Source organism: Haliotis rubra, unplaced genomic scaffold (genome assembly GCF_003918875.1).
Source record: "Haliotis rubra isolate DU_JTF1 unplaced genomic scaffold, ASM391887v1 Scf126, whole genome shotgun sequence".
Taxonomy (NCBI): domain Eukaryota; kingdom Metazoa; phylum Mollusca; class Gastropoda; order Lepetellida; family Haliotidae; genus Haliotis; species Haliotis rubra.
Genome location: NW_025765181.1, coordinates 1,755,418 through 1,772,278, shown reverse-complemented (window position 1 = coordinate 1,772,278; position 16,861 = coordinate 1,755,418). Strand labels below are relative to the sequence as shown.

At 35.7% G+C, this 16,861-nt stretch overlaps 1 protein-coding gene across 10 annotated transcripts in view; it reads right to left on the bottom strand.

Annotated features, from left to right (window-relative positions):
- Positions 1–765: 765 nt before the first annotated feature.
- Positions 766–16,861, bottom strand: part of LOC124266484 (complexin-like) — a 286,478-nt gene continuing 270,382 nt past the window's right edge. For all 10 annotated transcript variants that reach the window (XM_046701276.1, XM_046701279.1, XM_046701275.1 and 7 more), the window contains 3 exons: positions 15,703–15,844; positions 9,099–9,212; positions 766–3,879 (listed from right to left, as the gene is read on the bottom strand). In XM_046701276.1, coding sequence (XP_046557232.1) covers positions 9,109–9,212; positions 15,703–15,844 — 246 coding nt within the window. In that variant the 3' untranslated portion in view covers positions 766–3,879; positions 9,099–9,108. The remainder of the gene's footprint in view (positions 3,880–9,098; positions 9,213–15,702; positions 15,845–16,861) is intronic.

The window sequence follows — 16,861 nt, the reverse complement described above, 5'->3', positions numbered from 1 at the left end:
TCTATTCTGACATAACATAAACAGGACACTCTTCTTACTTGTACAGGGAGATTTCACGTCCTTATGAATGGGGAAATTTGCTCCCAAAAGTCTTACATGTTGTGTGAGTCTAAGTCCATGTCAGAGGAACTGAGTTTACATGTTAGTAGAGGTGCGACCACTTTGTGAAAGTGGTCCTTGGTCTTTTATGTTGCATTCTGTATGAAACCCGAGCACTGTGTTTCTTGAATAGAAATCAAATCAAATCCAATCTTTAACTCCAAAATGATACTTCTGCAAGGGAAGGTCCCAAAAATGACTCCTTGGGTGGTCAGTTGAACTTTAAGTTCAGTCAGTGTGGAGGCAGTTCAGAATTATCTGATCCATGTGCGTTAAATTCTTGGTATTGCCAGCAAAGCCTTCGTACCAACATATGTTTTCTGTGTCTAAAATCAAACTTAACAAGACCAGTTTCAAATGTCAAAAAGTAAAGCCATGCTGAGCATCAATATGTAATTCTGTGTTGTGTGAGGATATGGACTATATGAGCTTCACACACTGTACCCATGTGGGGCATCGAACCCGGGTCATCAGCGTGACGAGTGAACGCTTTAACCACTAGACTACCCCCACCCCTCTTCTGATAAAGAAACTGGTTCTCAACTCGAACAGCTGATGCAGCATAAACCAATATTATTCATACGATGTCCCAATGAAGGTGAACTATTGCTGATCTTGAAGTAGCCAAACTTCACCCACACCTCAAATGAAAAACAGTACACTGGGAACATTCTATATTTATAACTTTATTTCTGGTCAACATTGTCTTGAACTAAGTAAAAGAAAATGCAACAATAACTCTGTACATGCCACAATATGTCTACAACAGCCATGTTGGTCTCCGTACAAGTTGTTGAGGAGACAAAAGCTGGCTTCTCTCACTGGCTTGCCAAACTGCCACAACCACCTCTCCGTGTAAGGGTATTCAACACTTCAATATTCAACAGGAAAATCTTAGACTTATCAGGAGTTTCAGCTAGAAATATTTAATGTGACCTCAAGAATATATTCTGATTTATCTACTTGGATGAACTTCATTGGAAATATTTGGAATTGATAGTTGATTAGATCATAATGAAACCAATACTTACTAAAGCATACTTAGCTTACTGCCTTGTTGTATGTCAGGTATTGTGTATCTTAATGCACAGTCTTCAAATTATTTTTTAGTAATTTTTTAATTTTACAGAATAAACTTTCATAAAGATTTTCCAGGGCATTATCAAGTGAAGGCAAGAGTCATAGGCAGGTAAGTCCAGTGAGAGAACATCCTCAAAATAATGCTATTCTAATAAATGTGAAGTACCTTGTTTCCATGGCAACTCACAATACAGAGTCCATGGCATACATATCAGACCTGGTACATTAAGTAGAAATATCACAAGAAAAACACTGCAGATGGTCTGTTGGAAGGGCCATGATGTCACACCTCGACAAATAGATGCATCGTAGGACATAAACGGGTGTCATTGGATCGGAAAATTTTGCCTTCCCCCTTAAAAAGTCTGGAGTTGGTTTTCTTGAACTCTCCTGGGTAATCATAAGTATGACAGCGTTCGTCATGACCATCACAACAACATCCGCACCATCGCTATACAGCGCCGATGATGTTTAATATTCTACATATGAGAAGCAAATGTTGTAACCTTGGCAAGATTCGAATGAAGCTAAATACTTTAATATGATTAGGATAAAACTGAAATCATACCTAATTTATAAAGAGCACTGTAAATCCTGCCTTCTTTGTTAACTCTTCATCTGGTTCAGACAATAGGTAAATCTCTTTAACACCCATTCTCAAAACAATCTGGCATCATCTGATATTCATCACTGATTATAGGATATCCTACTTCCTGTTGAAGAACTATCCAACTATTATTAAGAGTATTTTCCAAGTTCATTGATTCAGTGATTCAATATTGAATGTGATTATGACGAATTATAGGTAGAGATTTCCTGCTCGTCTGAAAGAGTTGATAACATGTAAGTAAGTGATGGAAGATGACTTAATCTGGCGATCTGATAGATACAAGTGATAAATATGATGCCTATTGCTAGTCTACAAGCTGAAGAAGTCTTCAGTATAGCAACACTTGACGCCAACTTACCAGTTCCATTATCGCTATGGTAACATAACGCTGTATCTTGGACAAGTCATACAAAGAAGGAAAAACATTCATATGTTCATGTGATTGCACCATCCGATATGAGTGACAGGATAATGAGGGCATACTCAGTAATACATAACAAAACAGGTTAAATGCATCTTAGTGTTATTGTACAGAAGCAAGATTTGTGAATAACATGACAACCAAAGGGAGATAACTGGAATTTGTGATGTGAATATATGTATAAGTGCTTAAGGGACCTTGTGTGTTGAGATCATTTTATTTTGAAAAATGTGTTTGAAATATGAACAACTTTTGTTTGATGCATTTAAGAAAATAATTGATAAAACAGATATAAGGATGACAATTGGTGAAACAATTTTTAATAAAATTGATCCAATTAAAACAATTTTGATTAATAAGAAATTAAACAATAAAACAGGAGGAAGATATGAGATAATGACTTAAAATGTACTTGGAATGACGTATAGATATATATTTACATACAATAAAAAGAAAAAACAAATGAAAGTACTTCTTTGTATAAAATAGCATAACAAGAAATAAACACTTTGATGACCTGAACATGTTATTGCCGACAATGCAGATTTCTCTCATAACACAAATATAATACTTAAGTCAATGTCATGGCAAATGTCATGGCAAACTGTCATGAAGCAATAACAAAACCGAGATCATAGGAATTCTCATCAATCACAGAGACTAGGTATAGATGAATTTAAGTGGAATGTTCACTTTTAGATTAAAGTTAGAATTCTCAACAAATATACTCGTAAGATTCCAATTATGGTTGTAATCTGTTTTCAAGCTGTTTGAGGAGTAAGTTGTCTGTGCCATGTTGATCCTTTAATTCTTATGATCCTTTAATTCTTATGACCCTGTGATAATCTGGTACCCTCTGTACCTCTTGGGTTACAACTGACAGTCAAGAGTTATCAAATTTCTTGTCATTTTGTTCATATCTAACTTGATTATTGTTGTTATGTGTAACTTGAAAAATCAAAATCATAGAAAACGAATGCATCTCAAAATATTGCCAGTTAATTCTTTTGATGAACGAGGTAGCTAAAAAATACTGTAAATGGTTTCCAAATCTAACTTGCATTTTTCAAAGATGCAAAATTCTTTGTCCTTATATCAAACCATGAAGACAAGTAGAATAAGTCGGTATTTAAATTAATCTGAATTGTGACCATAAAATGTAAAAAGATTTCAAAAAGATTGATACATTAGTTCCAGATAATGACAGTTAACTGATTCTCAAATAATCCTGACAGCTTGAGAGAAAAATATGAACTTATAAAAGTGACTTAAAAAACCTTGAACATAGCAGCCAGTGAAATGATTGCCAAACTCTCCACCATCGCAACCATGGAGATTGTGATCTATCTTTACATGGCGCCAACCATGAGAGGTATGTCGTAACGTAAACAATATATGCTGTCAATAAACGCTGGTGAAACAAAGGCAACATAAATGGTCTATCCTTCATCGTCTATCGTTACCATGCCGACCTGTCTCCATCCTGATTGGACAAAGCAAAACATGATATGCTGCCAATCTTGTTTCCATCACTAGCCAATCAGAACTGACTGTCTGTCAGTATCCAAGCAACTGTTGCTACTAGATACTATACACCGTACCAACAGAATGTTAATGCTACATCTTCCAAATGCCTTCTCTTGCATAATGGGACTAAGGCTGACTAAACCTGTAAAGTTAAATGAAAAATCATAAGTACAATTTGTTGTCATGGTAACAAGAAAATGAATAGCACTATAGTAGGGATGTCAATGTGTATAATGATATCGATAAACATGTTTATTGATATTGATACTGAAATGATCATTTACTGCTACGATAATGTTTACATTTGTTAGGATGGAAAATTGATACAAAGCTGAAAAATTCAAGTGGAAACATTTAATGGATAAAACTAGTTTATATATAGCATTACTTTTACTGACTGCTGGTCTTGATATATTTTTTTAGCAATAGATATACTAAATAACTAATTTTGTTATTTATTGATACATGAATACATCATGATACTTTGGGGTATATATATCGTTACTACATGTTCCAGTCAATGACATCCTTACACCATAACAATCATTGTGGAAGGAAATTGTGGGTCAAGTGATGAAGCTTTGTAATGCATGAGATGAACTGGTGTAATCATATAAACATAGAACCATTATGATAAATCCATACTTTACAATATAGAAACAATACTGCTATTAACATAACTGGTGATCCAAATTTGACAGAACCTTAATCGACCAATAATTGTTTTTTTCAGGACAATAGTATTCTCCACACAACAAATTTTCACTAACAGCTTGAAACACATTTTCGATAGATTCAACATTTCTGATATGAACTATTTAATAAATATTTGTGTATATACAAGAACAACAGATGTTCAAATTAAGGTGGAACTTCTGATACAACTAACATTATTTAACACTGCATGGACAAATAACAGATACACATTTAAGATTCAGATTTAAATTACAATTAATTTACAAAAATATATACATTCATGTTAGATCTCATATTTTTCAGTCAGTCTTGGGGATAGTAACATGCAATAGAAATTAATACAACATCAATGCTTCATGGGCTTATAAACACCTAATCCCTGTCACCCATCAATATATTAGCTATAGAGTGTTCTGATTGGGTGTCTATTCAGCCAATGAAATGAGACGTTGCACAGCTCATGGAGCATAAATCAGCCATACTCCTTGCAGGGACATTTTGCATCCCCTTCCATTACCTGACATTGAAGCAATGTGTGGAGCTGATGGATTCAAAGCAAGAGAAACTATATTATGGATAGTTTTAAGAAAGCATGGAAATCAATGAATGTTTCTCAAATGGTTGTAATGCATGAAAGGACATCCACTGTAGCAGATGTCAATTTCAATACACCAGTTTGAATTTTGGTTGGAATCGGGAACCTATTTTTCAGTTACCACATTTTCAACATGGGTGTTGCCAATTTACTGTTTACAATTAATGTAAAGGTTTAATTTGATTGCTTGAGTCAGGCAATGATTTGATTTCTTGTTAAATTCTGTACTGTATCATATCTCATATAGTTCATTTATACTAAACAATTTCTTTACGAAACGTGAATATGTTGGATGATATTTTGATGAAATTGTGTGCTATGTCTTCACTACAAAAACATATCTCCCCGAAATAGTCATGCCCACTTATATATTTTGTTCAGTATATATTCGTGGTTGATGGAGGAACATTGTGTTGTAAGGCCATGAAGTATTGTTAATGAAATAAATAATGCTTGTCTATATACTACACATACATAAGTAATGCTTGTTGGAGCTACCTAGACTTTGGCACAGTCACTAATCTATATACTGAACACTGAGCAATGAACATATTCAGTAAGACACATGTCAGTATGTGTTACTGAATGCATGGAGAAATGCAACATTGAATTCAAACTTAATACCTATCGGCAAATAATTTTTGAACGATTTATATGAATGAATAACTAACTATATCAATGTTTTTAATGTTTCAAATTTGCAGTTTATTGACAATAAAACTTTGTAATATCTGTAATAATTTAATTGTTATACCCTTTAAGCATTAACATGTTAATTGATACAGTTAACATGTAGCTATATGTCATAGGGAAAGAAGACAATCAAAGCTCACCACAACACTAGTTATTCTCTACATCTCTACGTCTATTTACATAATTCCTGCATAAATATTTTTGCATTTGGAAACAATTCATAAAGTAACGCCTACGTCTAAACCCTGCCATAAAACTAACAAATCCACAACAAAACACCTAAAACATATTTGGCTGTGATACCGTTTGATTGGACATTTACCTAAATGCTGTCAAATTGAGGTGTTGTCATGACAACCTAACAGACATTGGAAGCATATTTTATATGGAGGTCAATTGTTAAGTCACTGAACAGGGCACTGTTCAACAATCTTAAGGTGATCGTTACTCCTGTAATTTAACATGGGCTTACGACTGCGTAGCACAAAGATGATCGTAAATCTCACAGTTTATTGTAGGGCTTATGACTTTAGTAGCACCAAGGTGATCGTAACTCATTAAGTTGAATATAGGTTTATTTTGTATCATTGTGGCACCAAGATCGCTTAGTGAAACGTGACCCTGATTTCAGTATTCTCAATGTTAGAAAGATATGTAGTAAAAGTTGGGATTAAACAATTTTCTGTTTAAACAAATATTAGTGTACATCTTTTATCATATCCATGATGGGGAATCTTTGAAGGACACTGAGGAATGAGGATGATTCTGGACTTCTACTCAGACGTAAATATTTTAATTACAAAGTATCCCTGTTTGAGAACACCTGCAATCATCTTGGAACAAAGTCAAGGCTTGGAATCTGACTGAAAACCAGAATGTGAACTTCAGACAATGAGAAAATGCTATTTAATGTATGATTAACGATTTGCTATGATGAGCAGCATGCTTACAAGGTGCATAGCCCTTCATGGGAACATATCAGCAAATGAAATGAAAGCTACTTGTAAGGCCAAACTAAAATATTTCTTCCTCTGGAACTTTCAGCTGATTTTAAGAACACAAACTTAATGCTGAAATATTTCTTCTAGGATAATATCAAATGTTTTTCTCTTTAACACTTTTATTCCACGCTGGAAGAATATTATCTTTCCTTAGGGCATAGTGCTATTATAAGAGAGTTATGTATATGTTAAGTTTGAATATATTCTTTATATTTCATGGGATGTTTTGCTTGTTAGTAAAAAAACATTGGAGTCATTATTACTGTCGGATCCAGAGGGAAGGGGAGGGAGGGCCACAGGAGCCATTACAATGTCGGATCCAGAGGGAAGGGCAGGGGGACCACAGGAGCCATTACAATTTCGGATCCAGAGGGAAGGGGAGGGAGGACCACAGGAGCCATTACAATGTCGGATCCAGAGGGAAGGGCAGGGGGGCCAGAGGAGCCATTACAATTTCGGATCCAGAGGGAAGGGGAGGGAGGACCACAGGAGCCATTACAATATCGGATCCAGAAGGAAGGGCAGGGGGGGCCAGAGGAGCCATTACAATGTTGGATCCAGAGGGAAGGGGGGGGGGGGGAGAAGAGAGGAGCCATTACAATTTCAGATCCAGAGGGAAAGGGAGGGAGGACCACAAGAGCCATTACATTGTCGGATCCAGAGGGAAGGGCAGGGAGGACCACAAGAGCCATTACAATATCGGATCCAGAGGTAAGGGCAGGGGGCCACATTAGCCATTACAATGCCGTGTCCAGAGGGAAGGGAGGACCACAGGAGCCATTACAATGTTGGATCCTGAAGGGGAGGGCAGAGAGGAGAATAGTACAAAGGGTGTGTTTGATCCTGCTGGATCCAACTCTGAACATCAGCAGCATCAGTAGATCTCTCAATCACAGCCGGCACACCAGCTCTACACGTACCTCTTCATTCTGTTTGATTAGTTCCATCTACAGTGTTCTATATCAGTTGATCATTATTGGGATTTCCCATTCTCCAGGCATACTTGACACACTATGGAATATACAGTTAGAGGACTCCTGAGCTTAGATTCTATCACCGAATTATTGTCATACGTAATCTGGATGTTTATCAAGTTCTGTGCCATGAAACTCTGTGCAGTGTGACAGCTGATGCACAACATGAGACAACTCAGTCAACAACAAAAAAGAAATCTTCTGTGTATGCAGATAAAATGACATCAGTAGGGCAGTAGTGTAAGCTTTTTGGTTCCTGAAAGAATGGTGAATGTTTTACAACCACATAACAGAATAAATACACTTCTACCAGGATAGATCATCAGTCTGACATAATGAGGGCTTTCTTTAAGATTGTTTGTTGTTTAAACCCATATAACAGTCAACATGACAGCAACCAGTAAATAATTGAGCCAGGAGCCTGCGCAAGGTCTGATATTATGACCAATGTGGACATGCGAAAAGGTTACCATGGTAACAGATCAGTTAAGTCTCCATTTACATAAAGCATAGATTGCTGGGGACCAATTGTAACCTGGAATCGCAAGGGTACGTCTTCAAGAATATGTGCTTACATGAGATATATTAGAGAGTTATTAAAAATTCTTTGCTTTGTATATCCAAACATCCTTCATTATCAAATATCAAATGCTGTGAGGTTATCTGTCAGTATAACTGTAGATGATAATGATAATGGTGAGTAAATCCAATTATCTTCGAGGCACCATTTAAACATCCTCTTGTGAACACTATTTATGGTCTAACAAATGTTGTCAATAGGAATAATAATTTTGTAGAATAATGATATTACATTGATAAATAAGTATTCTTAATTCTTTACTGGCATCAAACTATTCCTGTAAACGACAGGAATGGAAAGATTTTATGCAAAACTTTTAGGATTCAAAAAGAGTTATTTCCCTTGGATCACAGATCAAGAGCTGGAGATTCCTGACAGTTCCAGAATGCCGTTATGATATATGTATACACTTATTACAGCAAAAAATCCAAAAAGTTAACATACTGCTTCCCTGAAAACATGTTCTTTTAATTGTCATTATCATACATTTTGTTGTTTTGTTTTGTTCAATGCCACACTCAGCAATATTCCAGCTATACGAAGGTGGCATTATTATAAAAACAGCATTATTCCAACAAAACACAAGCCCTGCGACATATACAATCCACTCTTGAGGTGCTAACTTGGTTCAGAAACAACACTAAAGGGTGCTAAAACAACAGCGAACAGCTAAAGCTAGCCTACGACATGCATACATGCAGAGCTGACCAGTCTGTGACCAGACTGGCCAGTGTATGGACTGACAGATGGACACACTAGGATGGCAGTATGACAGATGACAGACGGATATGTGTATGCGTGGTTCCACAACAGATCACTTACATTGCACGGATCACTGCACTACACACTTCTGAGTTACCTCCCCTACTCCCGCGGCCAATTTTGTTGGCAGTTCACTCACTTTAGATTGGAGCTCGGTTAAGTTTTTGGGGAAGCCTGGAAAACAGGAAAGGAGACAATGGACACAGTGGCAGCAACATCACGACATCAACCACGACGTCACACACCACCACGACGTCATACACATTAACCTAGAATCCTTGCGTGCCGGGTAGGGTTTGCACAGGAAGCTCATGGTTTCAACATACAGTCTGTCTTGCTTAATGCATAAGCACTGTCTTCTTCAGTATTTCAGAATAAACATAGCAGATTTCAAACTAAACTTTTTGCAGTTACTTTAATTAAGCTCCAGAATGCCTACAGAACGCCTCCAACTATGGAACCTGAGCTATTTCAGGTCATGTAAAAATGTTAATATCAACATTGGATTCCTTCTTGAGAAAATGATTTTCAATGAAATATGACTTAAGTACCAAGGTTTCATTTGGTGTGGGTGTTCTTCAGAGGTTCTTACATCTGTAAATATGTTTACATGAAATTATGAGGTATGTCAGACTTTTCAATGACTGACTGACTGAGTTTGGTTTTACGCCGCTTTTAGCAATATTCCAGCAACATCACGGCGGGGGACACCAGACTTTCAATGAAGTAACTATACATTTGTGTTTAAACAGAATTTTGATCTTTTACATATTTTGAGATGAACTCACTTTCAAAGAATACTCTTTTCCCATTGATTACAAGTTACTAGAAGTAATGTTCAGCAATCTAAAGGGAAATAACTGTTAATGTGAAGTTTTTGTTTCCCTACCCAACTCTATGGGAGCCCGTAGATGTTTATGTCACTGTCAATATCAAAATGACAAATTTAAATAATTGTATATGAGAAGAGTTTCCTTTTCGTGAATGTATTTATCACTAATCCCTTGCAAACAGATACACCAAAATTTTCTTAGGATTAATAAGGAATATTGTTCTGGAAACAAGAAAGTTAGTTTTGAAATCTGCGTTTTGTGTATGTTATGGAGAAAGATGACTGGAAAAATTGACAAAATAGCAAACAGCAAATGAGACAACAAATGGGCAAAACAACAACGGAAGCAGAAAAATCAGATTAAATAACACACACATGGCATAATGTATGGTTTTTTTACTGGAAAACAGTTCTGTAAAACAGTAAAATACACTTGAAACCAATATTAAATGAAATATGTCAACCATTATCTAAAATCACTGGGTTCTAGGCCACTGAAACAGAATCGTATCCCATGAACAAATTAGAATGAGAAAATAATCATTTTCAAAAACATTTTCAGTTTGAAAAAAACATTCTACCATCAATACAAATGCGTGTTTTATTTAAATATAAAAAAGATTGGGTGCTTCTGAATGATGAGAAGAAAAAAACATGCATGCAAACTTCTTTAAGTAGCATCTAGAATTGGTATAAGGAGCCAGAGAGACAGTTCTATGAATATACATCTTGTTTACTACAATAAATGTGACATTTTGCTGCAGATACTAGCACCGTTATCAAAGTGATGATGATGTAAGAATCTACACTGAAACCGCACATTCATTGTAAAAAAGGAGTCATATGTCTATAGAGTTATCTCCCTTGGAGATACATGCTGATTAAATAGGCCATTGAACACTGATATAAATCTCTCAGTACGCTGCCATCTGTGACACACTGACTGTGATTCCAGAAACAGAATCTACTGAATGGATGGATTCTACGCTAAGATTTCTTTAAACTTTAAGGACCCTACATTATATTTATGAAAACACATAATGACAAAATTCCAAATCCATTATTTTTCACAAATCTGTAAGTTCATATATTTTGACCTATTGGTCAACTTTTACACTGTCCAGCGTAACAATGTGTCAGTTTCAATATACCCCATTTGCATATGTTTAAGTTTCAAAGTGTTATTTAACCCAAAACATCATTTCCACAGACATGATATAACAATTTAAGTTCAATCTACAAGATGGCTGTAAGAAGACTTTGACTTTTAAGAATAACAGGCATATCTCTCCGATTGTGGCCCCACACTGACAGACCTATATCAGATAATGTTCAGAACACAGACTGGCTGCAGTAGTGTGATAAAACAATCACTGTGAAACTAAATAATAGTTTTGAACCTTCAGAAAACATAGTCTTTCAAACTATACTATAGAGAAATCACAATATACAAGGGAAGTACCAAACGCTTTTAAGTAAGAATGGTTAAAAAGGAATATTAAACTATCCGAAAAATGAGAATTGAAAAGCCAACATATTACAGTAGATTTTATTGTCTACAGCTATGACATGGCTTATTGACTTCAAAGCGAGGGAAACAATCTGTGATTGTTGAATTTGCCCCACTAGTGTTGCCAGTCGGTGTGACCCAGTGCTCAGCATGCATAAGGTGAACAAATAAGGTTAGAACAGATTTAGCAGCCGTCACAAGATGGCCAAAGTCAAACAATAGCAAGACAAAAGGTGCTGAAAAAACATTCATTTGTCTTCATTGCAATTCTCTTATTTGTTTTTTACCACCTGCCATCTTATTATCAGTCTTACTGACACTGGTTTGATTTCCTTATTTGCCAAGGAGACAACTTGTTTTTATTTAATGCCCTGTTTTATTAACATCTATAATATCAACTCTTTAATGGTCAACAAGATTTGATTGGTGCTCAAACAGAATAAACACAGAGTATAAAAGAAAGCATTATTATGTGTTAAATGTACTGTAACTATGTATGCATGATAATAATGATCATAACATAATAAACACAATAACAAAGTATTTTGTATGAAATAATACAAAACATTTTGCAATGAAAAATCCTGAAACAAGTCCTTAACAATGAAGAACAGGGATCTCAAAACGTTTTGGCAGTATTCAAAAAAAGACTACAGATTTCAATGGTGTATGTTTTAATTGCACATAGATTAACTGAATGACTTACGAATAATGATTTGTGTCATTTTGACAGCCCTGGGTGAAATCAACTTGTGTGTGTAATGTCTACAAATACACAAACTAAACATGAATACTATCAATGAAAAGGCAGGATCATGTAGACTTCCCAGGGAGTTGAGAATGAAAGTCCATTGACAGGGGGGATAATGTTAGCACTTTGAGCATGCATTGAAAGTACTGAGTCTTGCACAACACAAGTACATTATTTTCTAAGATGCCTAGCGGTTAGAACAATCAAAAAAAAACCATTATCAGACAATAAAGGTATAGTTTTTTGATGATGTAACAATTGAATGACGTTATCCCGTCACTGCGCCATTCTAGTCTGCCCCCTCGTAATCGACCCATTCTACATTACGTCACAATGTCAGCGACGTCACGATGCATGTCAGTTGTCATCGCCTCGTACGGCCTCCTACAGTAAACTACACCGTTGCATCCAGTTTCTTGGTTTGCTGTTGCTTCACGCAGCTAACATCACTGGTGGAAACATTACGTTTATGTTTTACGACGGTTAAAATGTGTCATTTCAACTCACAAGTTTTCAGCGACACGGTAACGTTCAGTAATGTTTACATTCCCACAATGCAATCGTGGAATGTCGCTGACTACTCAACTTCCTCTGGATGTACTGATCTAAACTTACGCTGGTAGTAGAAATGCAACGTTCATATTGCCCCATATGGTTTACGTTAATGACAGATGTAATTAAAATAATTCAGAGAAGATATTTAATCCCAACGTAAACCGTCATCAAACTGTTATCATTTGTTTTTTTTTTCTGGTAACGTTCGATGTAACGTAGGGGCAGACACATCAATAGAACAGCCCAGTTAGCCCTGTGCGAGGATTCTTAATTTAGGTCACCGACACCGTCGTTTGTTTTCTGCCTTAAATTAATCGTAATTATCTTTAGAAAGTATTAAATTTGGCATCTTAGAAAGAAATACAATTAAGCCCTACCACCATGTATAGTGTAATAAAACACACTTTCGCCCAGAACTATTATAAAGCACTTTCGGTGCACTCGGACGCAAACTATAATAGTTCAGGGCAAAAGTGTTTTTATTTACACTATACATGGTGGTAGAACGAAGTGTATTTCTTAAATAATATAATATTCTATACATTGTACAAGTAAAACAAAATCATAGGAAACAAGGTGTTTATAAAAAAAAGTGTTCATAAGTATCATTTAGCAAAAGTTGAGAAAATTCCTGACTGCAAATTATATAAACAAATGTTAAACATGTCCCTTTCTGATGTTTTATTTTCAGATTTTCTGTGTGCGTCTCAACCATTAAAGTTTCAGATGTATGAATCCTTGTTAATCATCCCATTAGACATTATCTCGGAATATACTCATGCAAGATAATAAAGGAACATATGTATAACAAGGCCCATGTGTTCAGGAGAGCTGGTCAAAGGTTCCTTGGCAATGTAATGAATAACAAAGGTACTTTTCAGTTATTGTACTGACCATCTAATGACGAAACTTCTCTCACCAGAGCAATCAGTTTGTTTTTATCAATATGTGTTCCCTTATTTTTTTACCATAAGTAGATCAGTAATTTAACTCATATCTACAATTTATCACACCTTTGTTTCCTTATGTTGTGTTCTTCTCCTGAAGGAATCGGTTCGGGCTGATACCAGAGACTGGTAATTCTCTGACAATCATGTTTTTATTTCCGATTTGATTAAAAATATCCACAGTGACAAAATGGAAGCCTTAATGTTGTAAAATTATATATATCAGAAAAACACAAGATAAGGACCTGAAGTTACACCTGTAAATGTCTACTCAGAATGATAATGGTGATGATGATAACAGGTATTTATGAACAATAATTATTGTGTATGTTCATGATAATTTTCTTAATTGTGATTTGTCCTTTATGTTATTTTGTGTTTATATGAAAACTTTTGTTGCTTATGAAACAAAACTTAACACAAAACATATTAAACTCATTGATTTTGAAAATGCTACACAACCAAACCATGACTGGTGTAATTTCTCTGTTATTATGCATATTCACTTGCTATGCTAACACAACCATCTTCTAAAACAAATATGTTATGTTCATAAATAAACAACAACAACAAATACATCTGTGTAAACGTTAATCAAACAAATTGAAACTTAACACTTTTAACAAGTTGCCTTGATGCCCAAACTTCTGGTCTAGTCACTGAGCTTTTATGGCATACCCAGAACCATTGAGTTGAATACACATACAATGTATGAAGGGATTACATATTTAACATGTATCTGCTTATCAATGACTTAGGAAACAGTTTTACGTCTTCCAATACTCAAAAATGAACAGAATACTGATACAAGTATAATATTATTACAAATCAAAACATAGGCTTACTCCTTTAACAACCGATTCATTTTGTGCTGATTCAATAATTGAACTGATAGAAGGCCTTAAAGATACCCTGCAAAGGTTATAAATAAAACAGAACAATTGGTGTCTTTAACAGCTCATTTCCACAAAGAAATATTATTGTATGCTTTGAATCTATGACCATGGTACTATCATATTATGAGTTTTTTGTTTTGATATATCTTAATAACATTTGATCAAGGCATCAATGTTTAATTTTATTCAGTATATGAATAACTGGATACCCAAAGTATCTAACATTCCAATAATTGAACACAGGTTTCCGATATATCAATTCTCAGATTTCAGACATATGAATGCTCAGATTTCCGAAATATCAATGCTCAGATTTCTTATATTCCAATTTCTTAAACTTTCAATCACCGACAGCCCTATATTAAGGTTTCTCTACAACATACACTCAGCTTGACAGATATTGCTGGATGTTCCTAAATCAACCTGTTATATGAACAGCTGACAGAGGAACACATCTATCACAAAACTTCCCCACTTTGAATTCTGACAAAATTTCAAGAAGGGTTTAAGTAAAGTCTAACTCGCTGGAATATATTCACGATCTCATACAGTTGCAGTGAAGATATACAAGACACATCAATTTCTAGTCCTAAAGCTATTCTAAGAGTGAGTGAGTGGGTTGTGTCTAAGACTGCTTTCAACAGAATATCAGTTACTCCACGGGTGAATATTGAGCACTCAAAGTGATACAGGTAGCGAAACTCATGTCCTTGAAGTAACCTACCACCACGGATGAGGTACTGATGCTTAAAGAATCCTAAGTGGGAAGAATCTGTCATCAGCGGATCCTGGGAACTAAGGGACATAACTCTGCAAGGAGAGTTAGGGTTCCTTAGAATACTGGACACCCTTCCCAGTTTGAGTTGAAGTCTGACACAAATTCACTACCTTATGAGGGGATGGTTTAATGGTATCACAAGTCAATTAAGAACACAATGATAAATGAATTGACTAAACTCTGTATTCAGACATAACTTGAGACTATACCCATCAACATAAGACCTACATCCTGAGATGCAGACAAACAGGTCATACAACTCCCAGTATTCAATTATGACCTTCACATTGGTAAAACATCTAAACATGTGACCTCGACATACACATAATCCAGTGTCGCCATGGTAACCTGGTTTCAGACAAAATTCATGCAGCAGCAGAGTGATGAGAATTTACTTGATAACTCGTCGTCATCTGAATCTGCATTGTTTTCGGCCTCAAGCTCTGCTGGCGTCTTCTTCTTGCGACCTATACGACCTTCAGCTAGTGGCTGTGCGACTTCTTCTTCCGGAGTTTTCTCTTTCTTTTTCAAGCCATACTGAAATTAAGATGAAGTGAGTTTGTGAGGATGTACACCATTTCTCAGACCCCCAATATACATAGCATGTCGTTTGCTTGTCACTTGATGCCATACCCTGAACACACTCTCAGTTACAATACTGTGAGTTGGAAGGCTGTCTCTAGATAGACCTATTGTCACATCCTGATAATTCATAAATAATCGTCCAAATCGTCCCATCCTGATAATTCATAAATAATCGGCCAAATCGTCCCATGCTTATAACAAAACCATTAAGATCTTCACACCTCACCATTCGTGTATGTACTGAACTGTAAACTGTCTCTTCAGAACAAAACCATTAAGATCTTCACACCTCACAATTCTTGAATGGCCTAAACTGTAAACTGTCTCCTCAGAACAAAACAATGAAGATCTTCACACCTCACAATTCTTGAATGGCCTAAACTGTAAACTGTCTCTTCAGAACAAAACCATGAAGATCTTCACACCTCACAATTCTTGAATGGACTAAACTGTAAACTGTCTCTTCAGAACAAAACCATTAAGATCTTCACACCTCACAATTCTTGAATGGACTAAACTGTAAACTGTCTCTTCAGAACAAAACCATGAAGATCTTCACACCTCACAATTCTTGTATGTACTAAACTGTAAACTGTCTCCTCAGAACAAAATCATGAAGATCTTCACACCTCACCATTCGTGTATGTACTGAACTGTAAACTGTCTCCTTAGAACAAAACCATGAAGATCTTCACACCTCACAATTTTTGAATGGCCTAAACTGTAAACTGTCTCCTCAGAACAAAACATGAAGATCTTCACACCTCACAATTTTTGAATGGCCTAAACTGTAAACTGTCTCCTCAGAACAAAACCATGAAGATCTTCACACCTCACAATTCTTGGATGGCCTAAACTGTAAACTGTCTCCTCAGAACAAAACCATTAAGATCTTCACAACTCACCAACATCAGTAAGCACCAAAATGTCTCCCTACAACCAAACTGAAGCATCAAGACACAATTAACA